A 27,390-nucleotide genomic window follows, 5' to 3' on the forward strand; every position below is an offset into this window, starting at 1 on the left:
AGTATCATGGACATTGTCAGATGGACCGTCCTCATCATTGCACAACTACTGACTACTGGTCTGGAGACAATGAGCACTGTCTGTTTACATGCAGCAATTTCTCGATATTGCTATGAAATAGAAATTGAATTGTTTTTGTAGCCACGTGGTGCGGAGGCGGACACCAAAGTCACGGTGGATGGTCTAATTACCACACCATCGATATATGTACACTTAGGGATCTGTGGATCTTACACCGAGATTGTGATTTCAATTGGACCATTGCTTTCTGTTTACGAAAGTGCTCATTAGTATTTTCACCCTGAGATCAGCTGCCTGAAGTGATTGATCGACCTACGTTATTCTGAATAGTTTGCTGCAGCATCCATCAGTTATCTAGACTTCAGCTCATCCAAGGTTATTCACTTAGAGTTATTAGACGTGGCCGTCATCAGCACAACCTTCCACCACCAATCTTCTATGAAGAGGTTTATATATAGGAAAACTCATTAGAACTTTTCAGTTCTCTTCAGAGACTCATTGTCCCTCACACTACAGGTCCCTCAGTACTCACCAAGCTGAGCAAAGATCTCCCCAGATTCGTGGTCTTCCAGTGTTCTGCAGCCTCTGTTATCCACCAGAGTGATGTTCTCTGTTATTTTATATGGGATTCTCTCTGTTGTTCTTCCTCCATCTGTGCCCCTTGCCTTTGCCCAGTTCTGGAATTCACCGTCCTCCCAGACGTAGATGCAAGTATTAATAAATGAGGACTTGCCGTGACCTAAGAGGCCAAAAAGTTGGATGAGAATTCGGTTAAAGCCTTGGCTTCCCCTCTTACTTTGATCAAAACTGAAGTTCTTAATGAAACGTCTCTGCTCGTCGCTCTCCATGTCTTCTTCTCAGATCGCTGTCTTCTTAGTGATTGTCAGGACTGAGAGGAGACAAAGTCCTTCTTCTGTTACTTTCCCTTTTAAAGTTCTTAGAAGTTTTATCTTCCTGCTCGCTCAGCACTTCTGTAGTTACAGCCTCAGTCATTCCTGACACTTCCTCATACCTGGAAGACTCAGATACTGATAATCTTCTGTTATTCCCCCTGTGAACTGTCAGCTTATATGGTTCAGGGCAAATGTGCTCGACTTTTTTGCCCTTATCATTATACGACCCTGCAGAACATGATGGTGCCACCTTTGATCACCATCACAGACTGTATTGCTTATTCAAAAAAATATTGACTCATTTTTGTCCATAATATTCTGGAATCTGATTAATATGAAGTGATAGACGTGATCGCTAAGAGACTCCTCTGTACAGAACAGTGGGATACTCGTTCTACTACGGAGGGTGCAAAGTGCAACCAACTAACTACTTTCTCTCAAAATGCCAAACAGGGGTACTGAAAGGATAGAACTTTTGTAGAGTCACATGGTGTGTCACATGATCCATTTCAGCCTGTCAGCAGTCTTTAAAAGGATCACGTGTAATAGCTACCACAACATCACATGACCTTTTTCAGACCACTGACTGGCTGGTAAGGATCATGCGATACACATACTGTATATGCATTGTTTTCCAAGTTCCTCAGTTCCTGGCTCTTGACACATCTCATCAGACCAGTTGGGTTTTTTGGTGGCAGGGTCTGTGGTACATGCATCTAATGGCAGCCGATCAGGTAGTAAATAGAGCTGGTGGAAGAAATGGATCTGTAGAGTGTGCACAGCATCTTCACCCACTGTCATCTCCACATCACCACGAACAAACAGACCACAGCATGTCAGGGGTTATTAGGAAATCTGTTTTATTCCAGCAGGGTTTTATAGCATACATCTCATGCTCTGGCTCTGGTCTGTAATCTGGCGCTTGTGCTGAGATCACGCTGTCCCAGGTTCTGGTGCTGGCATACATCTCATGTTCTGGCTTTGTGCTGTAATCTGGCGCTTGTGCTGAGATCACGCTGTCCCAGGTTCTGGTGCCGGCATACATATAATGTACTGGCTCTGTGCTGTAATCTGGCGCTTGTGCTGAGATCATGCTGTCCCAGGTTCTGGTGCCGGCATACATATAATGTACTGGCTCTGTGCTGTAATCTGGCGCTTGTGCTGAGATCACGCTGTCCCAGGTTCTGGTGCCGGCATACATATAATGTACTGGCTCTGTGCTGTAATCTGGCGCTTGTGCTGAGATCATGCTGTCCCAGGTTCTGGTGCTGGCATACATCTCATGTTCTGGCTTTGTGCTGTAATCTGGCGCTTGGGCTGAGATCACGCTGTCCCAGGTTCTGGTGCTGGCATACATCTCATGTTCTGGCTTTGTGCTGTAATCTGGCGCTTGTGCTGAGATCACGCTGTCCCAGGTTCTGGTGCCGGCATACATATAATGTACTGGCTCTGTGCTGTAATCTGGCGCTTGTGCTGAGATCACGCTGTCCCAGGTTCTGGTGCCGGCATACATATAATGTACTGGCTCTGTGCTGTAATCTGGCGCTTGTGCTGAGATCACGCTGTCCCAGGTTCTGGTGCTGGCATACATATAATGTACTGGCTCTGTGCTGTAATCTGGCGCTTGTGCTGAGATCACGCTGTCCCAGGTTCTGGTGCTGGCATACATATAATGTTCTGGCTCTGTGCTGTAATCTGGCGCTTGTGCTGAGATCATGCTGTCCCAGGTTCTGGTGCTGGCATACATCTCATGTTCTGGCTTTGTGCTGTAATCTGGCGCTTGTGCTGAGATCACGCTGTCCCAGGTTCTGGTGCTGGCATACATCTCATGTTCTGGCTTTGTGCTGTAATCTGGCGCTTGTGCTGAGATCACGCTGTCCCAGGTTCTGGTGCCGGCATACATATAATGTACTGGCTCTGTGCTGTAATCTGGCGCTTGTGCTGAGATCATGCTGTCCCAGGTTCTGGTGCTGGCATACATCTCATGTTCTGGCTTTGTGCTGTAATCTGGCGCTTGTGCTGAGATCACGCTGTCCCAGGTTCTGGTGCCGGCATACATATAATGTACTGGCTCTGTGCTGTAATCTGGCGCTTGTGCTGAGATCATGCTGTCCCAGGTTCTGGTGCCGGCATACATATAATGTACTGGCTCTGTGCTGTAATCTGGCGCTTGTGCTGAGATCATGCTGTCCCAGGTTCTGGTGCCGGCATACATATAATGTATTGGCTCTGTGCTGTAATCTGGCGCTTGTGCTGAGATAATGCTGTCCCAGGTTCTGGTGCCGGCATACATATAATGTATTGGCTCTGTGCTGTAATCTGGCGCTTGTGCTGAAATCATACTGTCCCAGGTTCTGGTGCCGGCATACATATAATGTACTGGATCTGTAATACCCCAGAGTGGTATTACCATTCCTTCACCCTGCTACTGTCTGTAATGGTCTAACATTAATGTCATCTTTGTAATTATTTCCAGGTCCTACACTGTGCATTCATAATGTTGCTATGTAACTGTTATGTAATGTGCCTGGTTCACCAGCAGGTGGCAACCTGTATGGCAGAGCTATCTTTAGATATAATGGAACTTATCATTCCATTCTCCATCTTTTGGGCAGAAGTGGGCTAGTCCTGTTTCCTACCAGAAGGAGTGGTTGCAGGAAGTTCTAGTTTATTCCAATTTAGACTCGATAGTGGAGCTGGGAAGACATGAAAGATGCAGCAGCAAGTGAAAAGTTCCACCTCCTGCAGCAGAAGTTTTAAAAGGGAAGTAGCTCATAGAACACCATTACTCATTGTAAATTAACCCACTGAGTGTCAGGAGGGGGACAACAGCCAAAGGCCCCCAATCCAGGAATACCAGAACAGCCCTTTTAACCGAGTTTAGCACAGCAGAGAGAGGGAGTTAATAAGTGTGCCTGCCAGTTCTAGCCAAAACCTGCTGGAACCAAGAAAAAGCCTGAATATTGTCTGGATGCAAGTTTAATCAAGTAAAACTGTTGAACTTTATCAAGATCTGCACTTAATTTATTCTCCACCTCATACCAAAACTATTCCTCTTTATTTCTTTGGAGCCTAACCCTGGGAGTGACGGTATCCAGGTAGGAGCACCGTGACACACATAGAGACTAGGGATGAGCGAACTCGAACTGTATAGTTCGGGTTCGTACCGAATTTTGGGGTGTCCGTGACACGGACCCGAACCCGGACATTTTCGTAAAAGTTCGGGTTCGGTGTTCGTCGCTTTCTTGGCGCTTTTGTGACGCTTTCTTGGCGCTTTTTGAAAGGCTGCAAAGCAGCCAATCAACAAGCGTCATACTACTTGCCCCAAGAGGCCGTCACAGCCATGCCTACTATTGGCATGGCTGTGATTGGCCAGAGCACCATGTGACCCCGCCTCTATTTAAGCTGGAGTCACATAGCGCCGCCCGTCACTCTGCTCTGATTAGCATAGGGAGAGGTTGCGGCTGCGACAGTAGGGCGAGATTAGGCAGATTAACTCCTCCAAAAGACTTCATCCAGAGATCGATCTGCAGCTGTGGATCATTGAGCTGCTGAAATTCAATTGCTCACTGTTTTTAGGCTGCCCAGACCGTTTGTCAGTCACTTTTTTCTGGGGTGGTCGGCGGCCATTTTGTGTCTTGTGCGGTGCTGCGACCAAGTGCATCCAAGCTGCGACCAAGTGCATTTAACCCTCAATGGTGTGGTTGTTTTTTGGCTAAAGCCTACATCAGGGTGAAGCTGTCACACCAAGTGCATTTAACCAGCAATAGTCTGTTCATTTTTTGGCCATATACTACATCAGGGGCAAGCTGCGCCCGTCACCAAGTGCATTTAACCAGCAATAGTGTGGTTATTTTTTGGCCATATCCCAGTCTAATTCTGTCAGTAAATCCATACCGGTCACCCAGCGCCTAAATACTAGGCCTCAAATTTATATCCCGCTAAATCTCTCGTTACCGCTGTCCTGTTGTGGCTGGGAAAGTTATTTAGTGTCCGTCAAAGCACATTTTTTGTTCTGGGTTGAAGTACAATTCCCAATTTAGCAATTTCCTAATTTAGTGGTTTCTGCTGTATCAGAGCTATTTGAAATCTATCCCTAAAAGGGTATATAATATTCAAGGTGCACATAGGGTCATTCAGAATAACTTCACACACACCCGCTACTGTGTATTTCCAAGTCTAATTCTGTCACTAAACCCATACCTGTCACCCAGCGCCTAAATACTAGGCCTCAAATTTATATCCCGCTGAATTTGAATACAATACATTGGGCCAAATAATATTTTTGTTGTTGTGGTGAACGATAACAATGAGGAAAACATCTAGTAAGGGACGCGGACGCGGACATGGTCGTGGTGGTGTTAGTGGACCCTCTGGTGCTGGGAGAGGACGTGGCCGTTCTGCCACAGCCACACGTCCTAGTGTACCAACTACCTCAGGTCCCAGTAGCCGCCATAATTTACAGCGATATTTGGTGGGGCCCAATGACGTTCTAAGGATGGTAAGGCCTGAGCAGGTACAGGCATTAGTCAATTGGGTGGCCGACAGTGGATCCAGCACGTTCACATTATCTCCCACCCAGTCTTCTGCAGAAAGCGCACAGATGGCGCCTGAAAACCAACCCCATCAGTCTGTCACATCACCCCCATGCATACCAGGGAAACTGTCTCAGCCTCAAGTTATGCAGCAGTCTCTTATGCTGTTTGAAGACTCCGCTGGCAGGGTTTCCCAAGGGCATCCACCTAGCCCTTCCCCAGCGGTGGAAGACATAGAATGCACTGACGCACAACCACTTATGTTTCCTGATGATGAGGACATGGGAATACCACCTCAGCATGTCTCTGATGATGACGAAACACAGGTGCCAACTGCTGCGTCTTTCTGCAGTGTGCAGACTGAACAGGAGGTCAGGGATCAAGACTGGGTGGAAGACGATGCAGGGGACGATGAGGTCCTAGACCCCACATGGAATGAAGGTCGTGCCACTGACTTTCACAGTTCGGAGGAAGAGGCAGTGGTGAGACCGAGCCAACAGCGTAGCAAAAGAGGGAGCAGTGGGCAAAAGCAGAACACCCGCCGCCAAGAGACTCCGCCTGCTACTGCTGACCGCCATCTGGGACCGAGCACCCCAAAGGCAGCTTCAAGGAGTTCCCTGGCATGGCACTTCTTCAAACAATGTGCTGACGACAAGACCCGAGTGGTTTGCACGCTGTGCCATCAGAGCCTGAAGCGAGGCATTAACGTTCTGAACCTGAGCACAACCTGCATGACCAGGCACCTGCATGCAAAGCATGAACTGCAGTGGAGTAAACACCTTAAAACCAAGGAAGTCACTCAGGCTCCCCCTGCTACCTCTTCTGCTGCTGCCACCTCGGCCTCTTCTGCTGCTGCCGCCTCGGCCTCTTCTGCTGCTGCCGCCTCGGCCTCTTCCTCCGCCTCTGGAGGAACGTTGGCACTGGCCACCCAGCAAACAGGGGATGTACCACCAACACCACCACCACCTCCGTCACCAAGCGTCTCAACCATGTCACACGGCAGCGTTCAGCTCTCCATCTCACAAACATTTGAGAGAAAGCGTAAATTCCCACCTAGCCACCCTCGATCCCTGGCCCTGAATGCCAGCATTTCTAAACTACTGGCCTATGAAATGCTGTCATTTAGGCTGGTGGACACAGACAGCTTCAAACAGCTCATGTCGCTTGCTGTCCCACAGTATGTTGTTCCCAGCCGCCACTACTTCTCCAAGAGAGCCGTGCCTTCCCTGCACAACCAAGTATACGATAAAATCAAGTGTGCACTGCGCAACGCCATCTGTAGCAAGGTCCACCTAACCACAGATACGTGGACCAGTAAGCACGGCCAGGGACGCTATATCTCCCTAACTGCACACTGGGTAAATGTAGTGGCAGCTGGGCCCCAGGTGGAGAGCTGTTTGGCGCACGTCCTTCCGCCGCCAAGGATCGCAGGGCAACATTCTTTGCCTCCTGTTGCCACCTCCTCCTTCTCGGCTTCCTCCTCCTCTTCTTCCACCTGCTCATCCAGTCAGCCACACACCTTCACCACCAACTTCAGCACAGCCCGGGGTAAACGTCAGCAGGCCATTCTGAAACTCATATGTTTGGGGGACAGGCCCCACACCGCACAGGAGTTGTGGCGGGGTATAGAACAACAGACCGATGAGTGGTTGCTGCCGGTGAGCCTCAAGCCCGGCCTGGTGGTGTGCGATAATGGGCGAAATCTCGTTGCAGCTCTGGGACTAGCCAATTTGACGCACATCCCTTGCTTGGCGCATGTGCTGAATTTGGTGGTGCAGAAGTTCATTCACAACTACCCCGACATGTCAGAGCTGCTGCATAAAGTGCGGGCCGTCTGTTCGCGCTTCCGGCGTTCACATCCTGCTGCTGCTCGCCTGTCTGCGCTACAGCGTAACTTCGGCCTTCCCGCTCACCGCCTCATATGCGACGTGCCCACCAGGTGGAACTCCACCTTGCACATGCTGGACAGACTGTGCGAGCAGCAGCAGGCCATAGTGGAGTTTCAGCTGCAGCACGCACGGGTCAGTCGCACTGCGGAACAGCACCACTTCACCACCAATGACTGGGCCTCCATGCGAGACCTGTGTGCCCTGTTGCGCTGTTTCGAGTACTCCACCAACATGGCCAGTGGCGATGACGCCGTTATCAGCGTTACAATACCACTTCTATGTCTCCTTGAGAAAACACTTAGGGCGATGATGGAAGAGGAGGTGGCCCAGGAGGAGGAGGAGGAGGAGGAAGAGGGGTCATTTTTAGCACTTTCAGGCCAGTCTCTTCGAAGTGACTCAGAGGGAGGTTTTTGGCAACAGCAGAGGCCAGGTACAAATGTGGCCAGACAGGGCCCACTACTGGAGGACGAGGAGGACGAGGATGAGGAGGAGGAGGTGGAGGAGGATGAGGATGAAGCATGGTCACAGCGGGGTGGCACCCAACGCAGCTCGGGTCCATCACTGGTGCGTGGCTGGGGGGAAAGGCAGGACGATGACGATACGCCTCCCACAGAGGACAGCTTGTCCTTACCCCTGGGCAGCCTGGCACACATGAGTGACTACATGCTGCAGTGCCTGCGCAACAACAGCAGAGTTGCCCACATTTTAACGTGTGCGGACTACTGGGTTGCCACCCTGCTGGATCCACGCTACAAAGACAATGTGCCCACCTTACTTCCTGCACTGGAGCGTGATAGGAAGATGCGCGAGTACAAGCGCACGTTGGTAGACGCGCTACTGAGAGCATTCCCAAATGTCACAGGGGAACAAGTGGAAGCCCAAGGCCAAGGCAGAGGAGGAGCAAGAGGTCGCCAAGGCAGCTGTGTCACGGCCAGCTCCTCTGAGGGCAGGGTTAGCATGGCAGAGATGTGGAAAACTTTTGTCAACACGCCACAGCTAACTGCACCACCACCTGATACGCAACGTGTTAGCAGGAGGCAACATTTCACTAACATGGTGGAACAGTACATGTGCACACCCCTCCACGTACTGACTGATGGTTCGGCCCCATTCAACTTCTGGGTCTCTAAATTGTCCACGTGGCCAGAGCTAGCCTTTTATGCCTTGGAGGTGCTGGCCTGCCTGGCGGCCAGCGTTTTGTCTGAACGTGTATTCAGCACGGAAGGGGGCGTCATTACAGACAAACGCAGCCGTCTGTCTACAGCCAATGTGGACAAGCTGACGTTCATAAAAATGAACCAGGCATGGATCCCACAGGACCTGTCCGTCCCTTGTCCAGATTAGACATTAACTACCTCCCCATAACCATATATTATTGGACTCCAGGGCACTTCCTCATTCAATCCTATTTTTATTTTCATTTTACCATTATATTGCGAGGCTACCCAAAGTTGAATGAACCTCTCCTCTGTCTGGGTGCCGGGGCCTAAATATATGCCAATGGACTGTTCCAATGTTGGGTGACGTGAAGCCTGATTCTCTGCTATGACATGCAGACTGATTCTCTGCTGACATGAAGCCAGATCCTCTGTTACGGGACCTCTCTCCTCTGCCTGGGTGCTGGGCCTAAATATATGCCAATGGACTGTTGCAGTGGTGGGTGACGTGAAGCCTCATTCTCTGCTATGACATGCAGACTGATTCTCTGCTGACATGAAGCCAGATCCTCTGTTACGGGACCTCTCTCCTCTGCCTGTGTGCTGGGCCTAAATATATGCCAATGGACTGTTGCAGTGGTGGCTGACGTGAAGCCTCATTCTCTGCTATGACATTGTCACGGAATGTGTACAGGTAAACAAGGCAAAGCAACATGTATAAACGACTCGCTGGATCCAAAAACTAAGGAACCAAGGGAGACCCCTGCAGAAGACCTGGCACTTTCCCTGGCTGCTCAGCCTATGCAAAGATCCTAATGGTGGAGGTTTGCATATCCACGAACCTTGACTATAAAGCCCTGAGCACCCTACTATAGTGAGGGGACACGACCACCGGCTCCCTACACAAGACACGAAGGGAGTCAGGGTCATCTGGGATCCAGCAAACAGATATTAACATATAAAAGTACACTTAGCTTTGAAGCAAACAGGAGGACAGATCAGCGTGCACACACACTCCAGGAAGTAATATAAGCCGCCCAGAAAAGCATTCTGGGGAGGCATTTAAAGGGAAGCAATTAAGACATGACAGCTGAGAGAGGCTGACGAGAGGAGGAGCTGAATACCACAACACAGAAATTCAAGGAGGAGGTTCTGAAAGGCCTCTGTCAGAGCTTCTCAGCTGTCTGGTTGTGACAGTACCCCTCCCTCTACGAGTGGACTCCGGACACTCAGAACCCACCTTCTCAGGATGGGACCTATGGAATGCCCTGATGAGACGAGAGGCCTTAATGTCCGTCACTGGGACCCACATCCTCTCCTCAGGACCATACCCCTCCCACTGAACAAGGTACTGAAGAGAACCGCGGACAAGACGAGAATCCACAATCCTAGAGACCTGAAATTCAAGATTCCCATCAACCATAATCGGTGGAGGAGGCAAAGGCGAGGGTACAATGGGTTGAACATAAGGTTTCAATAAGGACTTATGAAAAACATTATGGATCTTCCAAGTCTGAGGAATATCAAGACGGTATGCAACAGGATTGATGACAGACAGGATTTTGTAAGGCCCAATAAACCTAGGACCCAACTTCCAGGAGGGAACCTTCAATTTGATATTCTTGGTAGACAACCACACCAGATCACCAACATTCAGGTCCGGACCAAGCACACGTCTCTTATCAGCCACACGCTTATATCTCTCACTCATGCTCTTTAGATTATCTTGAATCTTTTGCCAAATAGATGACAAAGACGAGGAGAATCTGTCCTCATCAGGTAAACCAGAAGACCCCTCTCCCGAGAAAGTCCCAAACTGTGGATGAAACCCATATGCACCAAAAAATGGTGACTTATCAGAGGACTCCTGACGACGGTTATTTAAAGCAAACTCAGCAAGGGACAAAAAAGAACACCAATCCTCTTGATTCTCCGCCACAAAACAACGCAGATATGTCTCCAGATTCTGATTGACGCGCTCTGTCTGGCCATTCGACTGCGGGTGGAAAGCAGAAGAGAATGACAACCGAACCCCCAAGCGAGAACAGAAAGCCTTCCAGAATCTGGAAACAAACTGCGTGCCCCTATCAGAGACTATGTCTGAAGGAATACCGTGCAACTTGACAATGTGATCAACAAATGCCTGCGCCAGCGTCTTAGCATTGGGCAAACCAGGAAAAGGGATGAAATGCACCATTTTGCTAAAACGGTCCACCACCACCAGAATCACAGTCTTCCCCGAGGAACGAGGCAGGTCCGTGATAAAGTCCATGGACAGATGTGTCCAAGGACGGGAAGGAATGGGTAAGGGAAGGAGAGGACCTGATGGCCGTGAATGAGGGACTTTGGCACGAGCGCAAGTCTCGCAGGCTGCCACAAAACCCTCAACCGACTTACGAAGCGCAGGCCACCAGAATCTCCGAGCGATGAGATCCAGTGTGGCTCTTACCCCCGGGTGCCCAGCAAGGACCGTATCGTGGTGTTCTTTAAAAATCTTGTGTCTTAAAGCGAGAGGCACAAACAACCTCCCAGGAGGACAAAGATCAGGAGCCTCTGACTGGGCTGCCTGCACCTCTGCCTCCAATTCAGGAAAAAGAGCAGAGACCACCACACCTTCAGCCAAAATGGGACCCGGGTCTTCAAAATTCCCGCCTCCCGGAAAACAACGTGACAGGGCATCTGCCTTCACATTCTTAACTCCAGGGCGGAACGTGACAACAAAATTAAACCTAGAAAAGAACAACGACCATCTGGCCTGTCTCGGGTTCAGACGCTTGGCTGACTCCAAGTAGGCCAGATTTTTATGGTCAGTAAATACGGTAATAGGGTGTCTGGCCCCCTCTAGCCAATGGCGCCATTCCTCAAAAGCCAACTTGATGGCCAACAATTCCCTATCTCCCACATCGTAATTTCTCTCTGCGGAGGAGAGTTTTCTTGAGAAAAAGGCACACGGTCGCCAATTGGCAGGAGAGGAACCCTGAGACAAGACCGCCCCCACACCCACCTCAGAAGCATCAACCTCAACTATGAAGGGTAATGAAACATCAGGTTGCACCAAGATGGGAGCGGAAGCAAAACTCTCCTTGATATCAGAAAAGGCCTTACGCGCCTCTACTGACCAAGAAGAAAAATCTACCCCCTTTCTGGTCATATCAGTGAGTGGTTTAACAATAGAAGAATAATTCAAAATGAACTTCCTGTAATAATTGGCAAAGCCCAAAAAACGCATCAGCGCCTTTTGATTCTCAGGAAGCTCCCACTCAAGCACAGCGCGGACCTTCTCGGGGTCCATGCGAAAACCAGAAGCGGAGAGAAGAAACCCCAGAAATTGAATTTCTGGAACCGCAAACACACATTTTTCCAGTTTCGCATATAATTTATTCTCCCGCAGGATGAGCAAGACCTGACGTAAATGTTCCTTATGAGTTTTGAAATCGGGAGAAAAAATCAAAATGTCATCCAAATACACCAATACAAATTTTCCCATCAAATGATAAAAAATGCTGTTCACGAAATGCTGAAAAACGGCTGGGGCATTCATCAACCCAAAAGGCATAACCAAATTCTCAAAATGGCCCTCAGGGGTATTGAAGGCCGTCTTCCATTCGTCCCCTTCTCTGACCCTGACCAGGTTGTATGCCCCTCTTAGATCTAATTTGGAAAAGACTTTAGCCCCAACAACCTGGTTAAACAGGTCCGGGATCAGAGGAAGCGGATAAGGGTCACGAATTGTGATATTGTTCAGCTCCCTGAAATCCAGACAAGGTCTTAAAGAACCATCTTTTTTCTTAACAAAGAAAAAACCAGCGGCAACAGGTGACTTCGAGGGTCGTATGTGTCCCTTTCTCAGACTCTCAGAGATATAAGCACGCATAGCGATCCTCTCAGGTTGGGAAAGATTGTATAAACGAGATTTAGGCAGCTTGGCGTCTGGGATGAGATTAATAGGGCAATCGTACTCCCTGTGCGGGGGCAAATCCTGAACTCCACTCTCAGAGAAGACATCCGAAAATTCAGAGAGAAAAGATGGTATAGTCTTAGTAGCAACCTCAGAAACAGATGTCATGAGGCAATTCTCTCTGCAAAAGTCACTCCAACCATTTATTTGCCTCGCTTGCCAATCAATGGTGGGGTTATGTTTAGTGAGCCAGGGCAGCCCCAACACCAGAGGGGTGGGCAAACCGCTAAGGACGAAACATGACACATCCTCAACATGAGCATCACTCACAATCAAACGGATATTGTGAACTATGCCCTTTAATGACTTCTGAGAAAGTGGAGCGGAATCGATAGAAAACACAGGAATATCCTTTCTCAAAGCGCACACCTGGAAGCCATGAGTTATCGCAAAGTGATTATCAATGAGATTAACCACTGCTCCACTATCCACAAAAATCTCACAAAAAATGTTCTTGCTCTCTAGCGCCACCCTAGCCGGCAGGACAAAACGGGAACTACAAGCAAACGGAAAATCTTCAATTTCCGCCTCAATCCTGCCAATAGTAACAGACGGAACATTTTTCAAAGATTTTTTCCTCTTTGTTTCTTTATTATTCCCAGAGAACTGCCTGAATCTCCTAGAGGGACAAATATTTGCCAAATGATTAATACCTCCACAACAAAAACAAACCCTCTCATGCGGGCTGAATCTTCTATTGTCAGAAGCAATCAACCCCAGCTGCATGGGCTCCTGCTCAGAAGGGGCTGACAGCGACTGAGACCCCTGCGCAGAGAATGGGACCGCTGCACAGTCCTGGGACTGAGTATGACAGGAAGGAGAGATCTCTCCTCTCTCTCTAAGGGAGCATTCACACGAACGTGTTTTTCTTCCGTGTCCGTTCCGTGTCCGTTCCGCAATTTTGACGGACAATGCACGGACCCATTCATTTCTATGGGTCCGTGAAAATTGCGGTATGCCTTTTATTCTCATCCGTGTGCTGTCCGTTCCGTGTGTCCGTTCCGTGTGTTTTAGAACATGTCCTATACTTGGCCGCAAATCGCGGTCCGTGGCCCCATAGAAAGTCATTGGGTCCGTGAAAAACGGATAGCACACGGAAATGCATCCGTGAGTCATCCGTTTTTAACGGACCCTTGGACTGAAAACATTCTAGGAAACCCCATTTCATTACCCATCAGTTTTTTTTGCGGACCGTGAATAACGGATGACACACGGAAGCACCACGTCCGTATTATACGGACTTGCGGAACGGAAAAGGAAAGATAACTGAAGACATACGGAACACACGGATCCGTGATTTACGGACCGCAAAACCAACACGGTCGTGTGAATGCTCCCTAAGACGCCTGTCAATACGAACGGCCTGAAACATAGCAGAGTCCAAGGAGATAGGCCTCTCATGAAAGGCAAATGCATCTTTCAATCCCTCTGAAAGACCATGGCAAAATTGACTTCGGAGCGCAGCATCATTCCAACCAGTATCAGCTGCCCAACTCCGAAATTCTGAGCAGTATATTTCTGCGGATTGTTTACCCTGGCATAGGAGACGTAGTCTAGACTCCGCCAGAGCAATACGATCCGGATCATCATATATCTGACCCAGGGCTAAAAAGAATTCATCCACTGAACGGAGGGGCCGTGCCCCCTCCGGCAGCGAAAAGGCCCAGGACTGAGCGTTACCCCTGAGCAGCGATATAATGATCCCCACCCTCCGTTCCTCATCACCAGAAGAATGGTTAAGAAGGCGAAAATGGAGTTTGCAAGCCTCTCTAAAACGCACAAAATTCTCACTACCCCCGGAGAACGTATCCGGGAGCGAGATCTTAGGCTCAGAACAAGCTCCATGAACGCAAGCTGAACCGGTCACTTGAAGCTGAGACAAAGTCTTACGGAGGTCAGCTACCTCCAATGAAAGACCCTGGAAGCGTTCAGCCAAAAGTGAAACCGGATCCATGCTTAAGACGGTTTTGGCGGCTTATAATGTCACGGAATGTGTACAGGTAAACAAGGCAAAGCAACATGTATAAACGACTCGCTGGATCCAAAAACTAAGGAACCAAGGGAGACCCCTGCAGAAGACCTGGCACTTTCCCTGGCTGCTCAGCCTATGCAAAGATCCTAATGGTGGAGGTTTGCATATCCACGAACCTTGACTATAAAGCCCTGAGCACCCTACTATAGTGAGGGGACATGACCACCGGCTCCCTACACAAGACACGGAGGGAGTCAGGGTCACCTGGGATCCAGCAAACAGATATTAACATATAAAAGTACACTTAGCTTTGAAGCAAACAGGAGGACAGATCAGCGTGCACACACACTCCAGGAAGTAATATAAGCCGCCCAGAAAAGCATTCTGGGGAGGCATTTAAAGGGAAGCAATTAAGACATGACAGCTGAGAGAGGCTGACGAGAGGAGGAGCTGAATACCACAACACAGAAATTCAAGGAGGAGGTTCTGAAAGGCCTCTGTCAGAGCTTCTCAGCTGTCTGGTTGTGACAGACATGCAGACTAATTCTCTGCTGACATGAAGACAGATTCTCTGTTACGGGACCTCTCTCCTCTGCCTGGGTGCTGGGCCTAAATATCTGACAATGGACTGTTGCAGTGGTGGCTGACGTGAAGCCTGATTCTCTGCTATGACATGCAGACTGATTCTCTGCTGACATGAAGCCAGATTGTCTGTTACGGGACCTCTCTCCTCTGCCTGGGTGCTGGGCCTAAATATATGCCAATGGACTGTTGCAGTGGTGGCTGACGTGAAGCCTCATTCTCTGCTATGACATGCAGACTAATTCTCTGCTGACATGAAGCCAGATCCTCTGTTACGGGACCTCTCTCCTCTGCCTGTGTGCTGGGCCTAAATATATGCCAATGGACTGTTGCACTGGTGGCTGACGTGAAGCCTCATTCTCTGCTATGATATGAAGACTGATTCTCTGCTGACATGAAGCCAGATTGTCTGTTACGGGACCTCTCTCCTCTGCCTGGGTGCTGGGCCTAAATTTATGACAATGGACTGTTGCAGTGGTGGGTGACGTGAAGCCTGATTCTCTGCTATGACATGCAGACTGATTCTCTGCTGACATGAAGCCAGATCCTCTGTTACGGGACCTCTCTCCTCTGCCTGGGTGCTGGGCCTAAATTTATGAAAATGGACTCTTACAGTGGTGGGTGACGTGAAGCCTGATTCTCTGCTATGACATGAAGACTGATTCTCTGCTGACATGAAGCCAGATTGTCTGTTACGGGACCTCTCTCCTCTGCCTGGGTGCTGGGCCTAAATATATGCCAATGGACTGTTGCAGTGGTGGCTGACGTGAAGCCTCATTCTCTGCTATGACATGCAGACTAATTCTCTGCTGACATGAAGCCAGATCCTCTGTTACGGGACCTCTCTCCTCTGCCTGGGTGCCTGGGCCTAAATATCTGACAATGGACTGTTACAGTAGTGGCTGACGTGAAGCCTGATTCTCTGCTATGATATGAAGACTGATTCTCTGCTGACATGAAGCCAGATTCTCTGTTACGGGACCTCTCTCCTCTGCCTGGGTGCCGGGGCCTAAATATCTGAGAATGGACTGTTCCAGTGGTGGGTGACGGGAAGCCAGATTCTCTGCTATGGGACCTCTCTCCAATTGATTTTGGTTAATTTTTATTTATTAATTTATTTTTATTTTTATTCATTTCCCTATCCACATTTGTTTGCAGGGGATTTACCTACATGTTGCTGCCTTTTGCAGCCCTCTAGCCCTTTCCTGGGCTGTTTTACAGCCTTTTTAGTACCGAAAAGTTCGGGTCCCCATTGACTTCAATGGGGTTCGGGTTCGGAACGAAGTTCGGATCGGGTTCGGATCCCGAACCCGAACATTTCCGGGAAGTTCGGCCGAACTTCTCGAACCCGAACATCCAGGTGTTCGCTCAACTCTATTCATCACGCCTGCTTCAGGGTAGAGTAGGATGACCTTTATTCGCTTTGAGAATGGGATGAGGAGAGTGTTACCATTGCTGTAAGGTGAACTGTAAGCGAAACTAAGGGGGTGTGACTACTGTGTGTGTCATTAAGGGGATATAACTTCTGTGTGGAACATTAAGGGGGAATAACTGCTGTGCGGAGGAAAAAAGGGGGAATAACTACTGTGTTGGGGCACTAAGGAGGCAAAACTACTGTGTGAACACACTAAGGAGGCATAACTACTGTGTGAGGGCACTAAGGGAGAATAACTACTGTGTGGGGACACTAAGGAAGCAAATCTTCTGTGTGAGGGCACTAAGGAGGCATAACTACTGTGTGAGGGCACTAAGGGAGAATAACTACTGTGTGAAGGCTCTAAGGAGGAAAAATTACTGTGTGGGGGCACTGGGGGGAAAAACTACTGTGTGGGGACACTAAGAAGGTAAAACTACTGTGTGAATGCACTAAGAAGGCATAACTACTATGTGGAGGCACTAAAGGGGAATAACTACTGTGGGGGGGCACTAAGGAGGCAAAACTACTGTGTGGGGTGAACTAAGGGGCCATAACTACTTTATGAGGTCACTAAGTAAAATTACACTGTGGGAGGGGCACTAAAAGGGCATAAGTACCCTCTAGGGCACTAAGGGGGCATTGTGCTGAGTGTTAGTGTGTTAAGGGGTCCATTCTACTGTGTGTGTGTATTTTTTTGTAGGGGCAGAGAGGAGACATAACTTTTGTATGAGAGCACTAAGCAGGTACATTGAACTTTTGTTTGTTTAGCTCTGTTGTTTACATCTGAAGACTTTTATGTCTTGAAACTCTATACAAGTCTATGAGATACTGAAATGTCAACATTCTTTTAGTTTAGGCTGTGATTCTCCACAGCACCGCTCCCATTAGAAAGATCTAGTTCAGCTAGAAACTGTGTATAAGGAGAGCAGTTAGAGCGCCTAGTTTTCTGCAGTTAGGAAACAGTGTTTAGAAGAGGAGAGACTGCCAGATTACCAGAAGAAGATGCTGAGACCTGGATACTCTGCACAGATCCTGGGTCACCAGCCCTTTAACCAGGGTACGAGAGAGAGAGAGAGAGAGAGAGGGAGGGACAGATAGCTCAGGTCTTTCCTCAGTGCAGAACCATCTTCTGCCCAGGAGGAGACTGGAGAGGCCAGCTCAGTGCACTGCCAGTGTTGCTTTGTACTTCAGTTCCTCCAGTAAAAAACACACTGGTTTACCACAGACACTGACTCTCTGGACTTATTTCCTATTGGGATGCACCATGCCTTACCATCCCTTCCAGAGAGGAGGAATATTTTAATACTCCCTCGGCAGTGTCTGTGGGACCCAGTCCAGCCTCAGAATTTCTAATTAGTGATGAGCGCCAAGGTCTATATTCGAATTTGCGAAATTTCATGAATATTTTGTAGAATATTCATCATATATTTGAGAATTCGAGATAATTTTATTGAATGCGAAAAATTGGCAATGTAAAAATTGCGTAATGCGAATTCATAACGCGAAATACAGGCGTGGGTCACTTTTGATACATTTTTCAAGCTGGTATAAGTTTCCTCAGACTGGAGAAAATGGTTGGCACGGCAGAACATTAGAATAGCTTTATATGCAGATAGAGTCAAGTTCTCCAATATATTCGCGATCATGCTAATCTGCAGTGATTCGAATTTTTTTTAGCAGGTCTGACTACAGATTACTGATTGGTGCACTAAGTATTGTTGTGAACTTGACATTGCTTCCTTCTCATTGGCCCACAAGCAAGAAACAGAGAGGAATCATGTGTTCAGATGGAAAAAAATACTGAATATTCGATATAATGAATATATAGATATTCTAAATATTTGAGAATTCTTGAAGTGGCGATATTCGCAATAAAAATTTGCTATTCGAATATTCATGCTCAACACAATTTCTAATGATAGAAGACAGACTCTCTGAAACTGTGGGGTCACAGAGGGGGCATAACTTCTGTGTAGGGGCACTACAGTTGCAGAACTACTTTTTGTCTGCACTTAAAGGGCATAAATACTGTGTGGGCCATAAAGGAGGACAACTAATGTGTGAGAGCACTAAGAGTGATAACTAACGTGTGGGAGCACTAAAGGAGATAACTAACGTGTGGGAGCACTAAGGGGGATAACTAAGGTTTGGGAGCACTACGGGGGATAACTAAGGTGTGGGAGCACTAAGGGGAAAAACTAAGATGTATGAGTACAAAGGGGGATACCTCATGTGTGGGAGCACTAAGGGGGCTAAATAATGTGTGGGAGCACTAAGGGGGATACCTGATGTGTGGGATTACTAAGGGGGAAAAATAAGGTGTGGGAGCACTAAGGGGGATACCTCATGTGAGAGAACTAAGGGGGATACCTCATGTGTGGGAGCACTAAGGGGGATAAATAAGGTGTGGGATCACTAAGGGAGATACCTCAAGTGTGGGAGCACTAAGGGGGATAACTAAGGTGTGGGAGCACTAAGGGAGATACCTCATGTGTGGGAGCACTAAGGGGGATAACTAAGGTGTGGGAGCACTAAGGGAGATAACTAAAGTGTTGGAGCACTAAGGGGGATAACTAAGGTGTGGGAGCCCTAAGGGGGATGACTAAGGTGTAGGAGCACTAAGAAAGGAAACTAAGGTGTGGGAGCACTAAGGGAGATTAGTAAGGTGTGGGAGCACTAAGGGTGATACCTCATGTGTGGCAGCCCTAAGGGGGATTACTAAGGTGTGGCAGCACTAAGGAGAATACCTCATGTGGAAACACTAAGGGAGATACCTCATGTGTGGGAGCACTAAGGGGGATAACTAAGGTGTGGGAGCACTAAGGGGGATACCTCATGTGGGAGAACTAAGGGGGATACCTCATGTGGGAGAACTAAGGGGGATACCTGATGTGTGGGAGCACTAAGGTGGATAAATAAGGTGTGGGATCACTAAGGGAGATACCTCAAGTGTGGGAGCACTAAGAAGGGAAACTAAGGTGTGGGAGCACTAAGGGAGATACCTCATGTGTGGGAGCACTAAGGGGGATAACTAAGGTGTAGGAGCACTAAGGGGGATAACTAAGGTGTGGGAGCACTAAGGGAGATAACTAAAGTGTTGGAGCACGAAGGGGGATAACTAAGGTGTGGGAGCCCTAAGGGGGATGACTAAGGTGTAGGAGCACTAAGGGGGATAACTAAGGTGTGGGAGCACTAAGGGAGATTACTAAGGTGTGGGAGCACTAAGGGTGATACCTCATGTGTGGCAGCCCTAAGGGGGATTACTAAGGTGTGGCAGCACTAAGGGGAATACCTCATGTGGAAGCACTAAGGGAGATACCTCATGTGTGGGAGCACTAAGGGGGATAACTAAGGTGTAGGAGCACTAAGGGGGATAACTAAGGTGTGGGAGCACTAAGGGAGATAACTAAAGTGTGGGAGCACTAAGGGGGATAACTAAGGTGTGGGAGCACTAAGGGGGATAACTAAGGTGTGGGAGCACTAAGGGGGATGACTAAGGTGTAGGAGCACTAAGGGGATAACTAAGGTGTGGGAGCACTAAGGGTGATACCTCATGTGTGGCAGCCCTAAGGGGGATTACTAAGGTGTGGCAGCACTAAGGGGGATACCTCATGTGGAAGCACTAAGGGAGAAACCTCATGTGTGGGAGCACTAAGGGGGATAACTAAGGTGTAGGAGCACTAAGGAGGATAACTAAAGTGTGGGAGCACTAAGGGGGATAACTAAGGTGTGGGAGCACTAAGGGGGATGACTAAGGTGTAGGAGCACTAAGAAGGATAACTAAGGTGTGGGAGAACTAAGGGTGATACCTCATGTGTGGCAGCCCTAAGGGGGATTACTAAGGTGTGGCAGCACTAAGGGGGATACCTCATGTGGAAGCACTAAGGAAGATACCTCATGTGTGGGAGCACTAAGGGGGATAAATAATGTGTGAGAGCACTAAGGGAGATAACTAAGGTGTGGGAGCACTAAGGGAGATACCTCATGTGTGGGAGCACTAAGGGGGATAACTAAGGTGTGGGAGCCCTAAGGGGGATAAATAATGTGTGAGAGCACTAAGAGGGATAACTAAGGTGCAGGAGCACTAAGGGGGATAACTAAGGTGTGGGAGCACTAAGGGAGATAACTAAAGTGTTGGAGCACTAAGGGGGATAACTAAGGTGTGGGAGCCCTAAGGGGGATAACTAAGGTGTGGGAGCACTAAGGGGGATAACTAAGGTGTGGGAGCACTAAGGGGGATAAATAATGTGTGAGAGCACTAAGAGGGATAACTAAGGTGTAGGAGCACTAAGGGGGATAACTAAGGTGTGGGAGCACTAAGGGAGATAACTAAAGTGTTGGAGCACTAAGGGGGATAACTAAGGTGTGGGAGCCCTAAGGGGGATGACTAAGGTGTAGGAGCACTAAGGGGGATAACTAAGGTGTGGGAGAATTAAGGGAGATTACTAAGGTGTGGGAGCACTAAGGGTGATACCTCATGTGTGGCAGCCCTAAGGGGGATTATTAAGGTGTGGCAGCACTAAGGGGGATACCTCATGTGGAAGCACTAAGGGAGATACCTCATGTGTGGGAGCACTAAGAGGGATAACTAAGGTGTGGGAGCACTAAGGGAGATAATTAAAGTGTGGGAGCACTAAGGGGGATAACGAAGGTGTGGGAGCACTAAGGGGGATAACTAAGGTGTAGGAGCACTAAGGGGGATAACTAAAGTGTGGGGACACTAAGTGGGATACCTCATATGTGGGAGCACTAAGGAGTATACCTTAGTAGCGCAATGTTGAAAAAAATTGGTCTCTCAATTGGCTTTTTAAAAATACGCCATCTCCCTGTCAGGTCTTTCTTTTTTCTCTCCCTTTTCACATCAGTTTGTAACATTTGTGAATACTGAATGTATAGAAGATGAATATTTGTACGTTTTCACACTGAGTGATCGAACTGAACCTGGAGAACTATTTCCACACTTGGCTTTTCTTCCTCCCATGTGGATGTTGTTCTCCTCTGACAGTTACTACATAAGAATCCTCTCCACCACGGCTCGCTATGCATTTCCTTGTGCGACTCTGGATGGAAGTCCTAGAGGTAGAGAACTACTGTAGGTCACCCGCTCACCTACCTACACACTGTTGTCAGTCTTATGTGTGGTAGATGTATAACCATGTACTATTGTATTTTCTGTGTGTTTTATTACACAAGGAAAAAGACTGAGCACTGAGGTAAGACCAGCCACCGGAGAGCCACATGCACCACGGGAGCAATTAAGGCCTTCTAATACTACAACGAGGAACAGTAAATGTGAACAAGAACCTGGAGATCGGATTTATTTTAACATATAAATGTTGTAAAAGGACAACAAAGATATAATCAGATTACACATGGTAATAGATATTAGTGTCTAAAATATCAGTCCCTGTCCTGAGAACTGTCTGGACCCACGTGGGACCTGATTACCAATCAACTTGGAACAGGATGGACCGTGAAAAACAGAAGCCTGATTCCCTGTGTGCAGGATAATGGGGGGATGATGTACCCCCACATGAAAGCTGAGCTCCGGTTGTTGTGGGCCACAAAGACAATATCACTGTGAGACATTCTGAGGAATGAGGCCGATAAGCATCATCCTGTAGAGACCACACTAGTGGAGCGGGGGCTGGGGGCTTCCCCCTGTGAAGCACTAAAGGCCAAATGGTCAATTTGCTCAAAAAGCTTTTTATTGTTGGGGTCGGAGCGCTGAGACCCCACTGATCTCTAGAACAAAAAGATGGTAGCCCTCACATAGCCGGAGATGGATATGAGATGGGCCTGTGGACTTTCTATTGAGTCCTTCTCCTTCAGTCAGGAGGGAAAGTGCAGGGGCGGCCTGGGAACTTAAAGTGGCCCTGGAAAAAATACTAAAAGTGGCCCCCTTTTGTAGTCAATTCAAAATTGATGGAAGGCAAGGCCAGCAAAACCATATTGTGGCACATTATACCACCCAAACAGGGCCAAATACCACAGTCCCCTCGGCCCACCAGGAAGTTTCCCTGTAAGGTCTATGGCCAATTCGTCCCTGTGGAGAGTGTAATATGTGCCTCTCTCTCCTGGTTCTAGAGATCTGTGGGGGTCTCAGAACTCAGACCCTCAATGGTCCAGACCTTTTTATATGTCACTCTGACATGTCACAAGGCAGTACCGGAACACTTTAATATTCAGTTCTCTCTTTGGATTTCCGCCGTATGTCCTATTACAGATGAGGCACTATGGGTCTTCACCCTGAGGGATAAAGCCACCACAGAGGCCACCGTCCTCCCGTCTACACCTTGTGTCCTGTTATTTGCTCTTCCTGTTCTTTCCTTTCTTTTGCAGCTCTTTCATTCTCTTTTCGTGTTCATACTGGTCGCGCAGTTGCTGTCTCTCGAATTCTCCTCGCATCTTCTCTAATTTTTCCTTAAATAATTCTCCACTTTTTCGCCGCGCTTTCTCCTCCTCTTCCTTCCTCAGTTTGAAGGCCTGCTCCGCACCCTTGCTCTCCACATATCCCTGTGTGTCCAGGTTTTGTCTCTGAATCATCAGTTCTCTGTCGTGAATATATTTCAGTACAAACACCTTCCGATCAATCATCTCCTGATCCGCGTTCCGGGGATAGCTAGCTCGGAACTCAGCGTCGCTGATGACTTCATATAGAAACTGGATGACCGCCTCGTCAGTTTCCTTTTTTCTTTTTGGATTTTTTTCTGTGTAATTTTCAAGAGGAAAAAACTTCTCTGTTCCAATGTCCCTGAACATGGCTTCGACTTCAGGATAGTTCTTGTGAGTCCGATGAGTGAGGACAACGATGGGAACGACAGCTGAAACAAGAGCAACAAGATGAAAACCTCCCATTGTCGGGTCATGATTACATTTGCAATGAAGTTCTGCTAATGCCTGCACGTCAGACTGGGATGCTGAGGGCCCACCAGTACCATTCATTCCGGGGCCAGCTGTGAAGCTACATGCACATGGTCCACCTTGCACGTGGTTGATTATGGGGCCCCTGCAGTGACTATGAGAAGGCAGGGCCCTGATGAAAGAGGGTACTGGCTGTCCTGCCTCTGTACCTAGAAGTCATCTCAGCCATCTGATGCATCTGTAATAATAAACTGGGGCGTTTGTTATAGGGGTTTTCTGAGATTTTATAACTGATGACCTGTCCTCTGGATAGATCACCAGTATCTGATCAGTGGGGGTCCGACAGCCTGGACCCCTGCCGATCAGCTATTTGAGAAGGCACCGGCGCTCACAGCATCACCGTGAACTTCTCCACCTTTTCCTCGGCCAGTGATGTCATGTTCATCGGTCACATGACCTAGGAGCAGCTCAGACCCATAAAAGTGATCGGGGCTGAGCCCGATAAGAAGCGCGGCCGCTATACAATGTATGATGCTGGGCTTGGTGAGCAGGGAGAAGGCTGTGGCGCTCACAGGAGATCCGGTGCCTTCTCAAACAGCTGATCGGGGGTCCTGAGTGTCGGACCACCACACATCAAATACTGATGACCTATCCAGATAGCTCATCTGTTGTAAAGACTTGGAAAACCCAATGCATGTGAACGCAGTCTGTTTGCAATGCTGTCCACTGCCTATCTATATGTAGTGCAGTCAGTCTACTGTGCCATATGCCACTTGTGCAGGGGGTGGGAGACTCGGGGCCACCTTGCTCAGGGGCCAGTCTGAGCCAAATGCCTGTATTTTTAATAACAGATTCTGCATAAAAGTCATGAGAGGCTGAAATGCTGGAACGTTGATCGTCCTCTATTGTTTTATAGGGGGCGAAGGCTACTCCAGAAAACCTGCTCACTTCTCTTCTTTGACGGGGGTCCTACCTGCCGCCATACAGACATGCTGGATCTGTGGACACTTACTTGTGAGCTGTGTGGCAGTATGAAGTATTTCTTTCAGCTCGTCCTTCAGCTGGGGAGTTGGCAACTGCTGCACACTGAATAATAAAAATATCACAAAAATCAGTTGTGTACAAAGAGATGCCGTCAGCTCCCCCTAGTGGTGGCTGCAGGCAGACCTCTTTGTAATAGCAGGGAAGCAGGAGATTAATCTATGTATTTTCGCCTGTTTTCTGCTGTAACTATATGGAGAAATATAGTGTTGAGAATGAGCAGGGAAATTTTGAAGCACTCGTTCCACCTTTTTGGAAGTGGCCAAAGGAATTTTTTTATTACAGTTGATATTTATTAAAAATGTTTCTGCTTTATAAAAAAAAAGTCTAAATTCATCAGAAATCTGGGGAGTTGAACTTTGTGTGTCGCAGTGCCTGCGAGTTACTGACGGACATAACTGGGTAAGATAGGGGGGCTCGTACTAAGTTTTGCATGGGGCCCTATAAGATCTGTGTAAGCCCCTGGCAAATACTTTAATTGCCATATGTGGTTATCACTGATACAGATTCTGACCTTCAAGTTATGTCTGTGTCAAGGCCCTTCCTAACCTGAAACCTGAGCGGAGCTTCTGAAGTTATAGTAGAAATCACATCACAGTGTTTGGAGGACTGAAACGCGCCGCTCATACCTGAAAACAAAGACAGGAATGATGAAATCCGAGGCCTTCACATTACGTTCTGCTTCCACTATCCGGTCTGACAGCTCAAATCCTCTACTCCAATCAACCGGTTTGTTCAGAGGCAACAAGTTTGCTGAAAAGTTAAACTGGGCGTCAAATAATTGATATTAAAATAATAATAATAATAATAAGTGTATTATTATTATAGCGCCATTCATTCCATAGCGCTGTACATATGATAAGCGGTGCACATATATAATACAGACATAGCATAAACAAGACTATGAGTGCAGGACTGTTGTAACCTTGCACTAACCATGCGATGCATTGATGCTTCCATCCCAAATGTGCATAAGATCATCAGTACTGATGAAGGACTTTATGGTCATTTGACCAGGACATACTGCTATTGAGATACCAACCACAATCAAGCTTCTCAGCTACAGCTACTGACAGAAAATCCCTTTAAGGCTCAAGAAACCCAGTGATAACACAAATCAGTGGCCCAAATTTACTAATGTGTCTGCACCTAGAATCTGTCCATAAATGATGCAAACTGGTGTGATTTTGGGGTAATTTGTTGCAGCTAGGGTTTTTACTAGGGATGAGTGAAGCGAGCTTCAGGTTCCTAGATCTGAAGTTGCTTTGCTCAAATCTTCGTTTTAGTACTGTACGGAGATCCGCCTTCATATGGCATTAAAATGTATGGGCTCCGGCAAATTCACGAGACTTTAGTGAATAATTTAGGATTTGATTTTAGAACTTGAAAACCATTTTAAAACTTGGTTCCGTAGTTGGCTTCCATACCAAGGTATCTGTCCGTACCAAAGGTAACTTCAGATACCTGTTTAAAATGGTTCTTTTGTGCAGACTAGATGGGCCAAATGGTTCTTATCTGCCAACACATTCTATGTTTCTATGTTTTCAAGCTAAAAAATCAAATGCCCCAATATTTCAGATCTCTTTGCACTAAACTATATCCCCCTAAGAGCCTCAATATTCAAAGCAATAGATAAAATCACCAAGTCTGCCCCAACCCTCTCATGGTTTGGTAGGGAAAACCTTCTCACCTCTCTTATCATCCCATATCTCACTTACCTCCAACAAGTCCTTCCAATCCCCATTGCTAAATCTTACTATACCTCCCTTAAACAAAGATTCAGAGCCTTCTTATGGAATGGGAGGAAAGCCAGACTTTCCTATTCTCTCTTGTCTCGATCCCGCACGGTAGGTGGAATAGGACTCCCAGACCCAGAACTCTATGGGAAAGCCATTCTCCTGTCCAGGATTGTCGATTGGCTTAGAAATACAAGAAGCAAATCCTGGGTGGCATTGGAACAATGTGTCACTGGAATGCCAACTCAGGCTCTATGTCTGGGTTACAGTAACCCGCCCCAAATCAATTTGCAGACCTTCCCAGTAATAAAAGCCACTTTGGAAGCATGGAAATGGTTGAACTACTCCCTTTGCTCTGTACCCTTTCCTTCTCCCCTCATCACAATCAGTGATATCTTAGGCTCATCCTCCATTGGGCCACGCCACTCCCTCCTCTAAATTAGTTAGATCCTCTTCATTGCCAATTTCCCATCTTCTCGAATCCCAAGGTTCATTACCATCAATTCACACCCTCAAAACCCTGCTAAATCCACTACCCTGCGACTTCGCCCTAATACCACTTATTAAATCCTTTGTTCAAAGAAACAATATGAAAGGTGAGATTCTACGCCCCCTAACATGGTTTCAGGCTTTGATAGTAAACCCCAATCCCCCCAAAAAACTTATCTCATTGATTTATATAATAAATTGGCAGCATTCATCCGCTCCTGGGAAAAAGACACTGGGGTAGATTTACCTCTTTCAATTCTACCCACACTATTTGAAATCCCACATAAATCATCAAGATGTGTTCGGGTCCAGGAAAATGGATACAAAATTCTGTCTCAATTACCCCAATTAAGTCAGCACATTTCACTAGATCTTCCTCGAACAAGTGCTGGAGATGCCAAGAAGAGGTAGGCACTGTTCTTCACATCTGGTGGCTATGCCCCCCTATTAAAAAGTGGTGGTCAGATATCATTCAGATTAGTAACTTTATCTGCTCTTCATCTGTCGAAATATCCCCTTATGGAGCCTTGCTTTCCTATTTCAATGAAAGTACTACTCCCTCCCCATCCTTTCTCTTCAAACAACTCTTGATAGCGGCTCGCCTTCTGATACCCAAATATTGGCTACAGACTAATGTTCCCTCGGTGGAGCAGTGGAGGCTAAAGGATGATCAAATTTACAGTTTTGAGGAACTTGCTTCTTGGGAAGCTCGAACTCACCCGACATTTATTAAACGTTGGGCCCCTTGGACAAATTATAGGTTTCTTAAGACCTAATAATTATTTATTTAACTTTAACTCACTGGTACTCATAGCCCTACCCTTGGTTCTCCACTG

At 47.6% G+C, this 27,390-nt stretch overlaps 1 protein-coding gene across 1 annotated transcript; it reads right to left on the minus strand.

Annotated features, from left to right (window-relative positions):
• Positions 1-21,646: 21,646 nt before the first annotated feature.
• LOC122945563 lies at positions 21,647-25,277 on the minus strand. The gene is made up of 4 exons (XM_044304628.1): positions 25,266-25,277; positions 24,959-25,095; positions 24,301-24,374; positions 21,647-23,248 (listed from the first exon to the last, which is right to left on the minus strand). The coding sequence occupies exons 1-4, from the start codon at positions 25,275-25,277 to the stop codon at positions 22,731-22,733; spliced, it is 741 nt and encodes a 246-aa protein (XP_044160563.1). The 3' UTR covers positions 21,647-22,730.
• Between the last annotated feature and the right edge of the window lie 2,113 nt (positions 25,278-27,390).

This window comes from Bufo gargarizans, chromosome 8 (assembly GCF_014858855.1).
Source record: "Bufo gargarizans isolate SCDJY-AF-19 chromosome 8, ASM1485885v1, whole genome shotgun sequence".
In the NCBI taxonomy this organism is placed as follows: Eukaryota; Metazoa; Chordata; class Amphibia; order Anura; family Bufonidae; genus Bufo; species Bufo gargarizans.

Bases quoted from the DNA above. Each gene is read 5' to 3' on its own strand.
- LOC122945563 (XM_044304628.1), bottom strand. The intron at 24,375-24,958 runs GTATGAGCGGCG...TTTATTATTCAG, and splicing joins ATTCCTGTCTTTGTTTTCAG to TGTGCAGCAGTTGCCAACTC. The intron at 23,249-24,300 runs GTAAGTGTCCAC...CTCTTGTTTCAG, and splicing joins TACTGCCACACAGCTCACAA to CTGTCGTTCCCATCGTTGTC.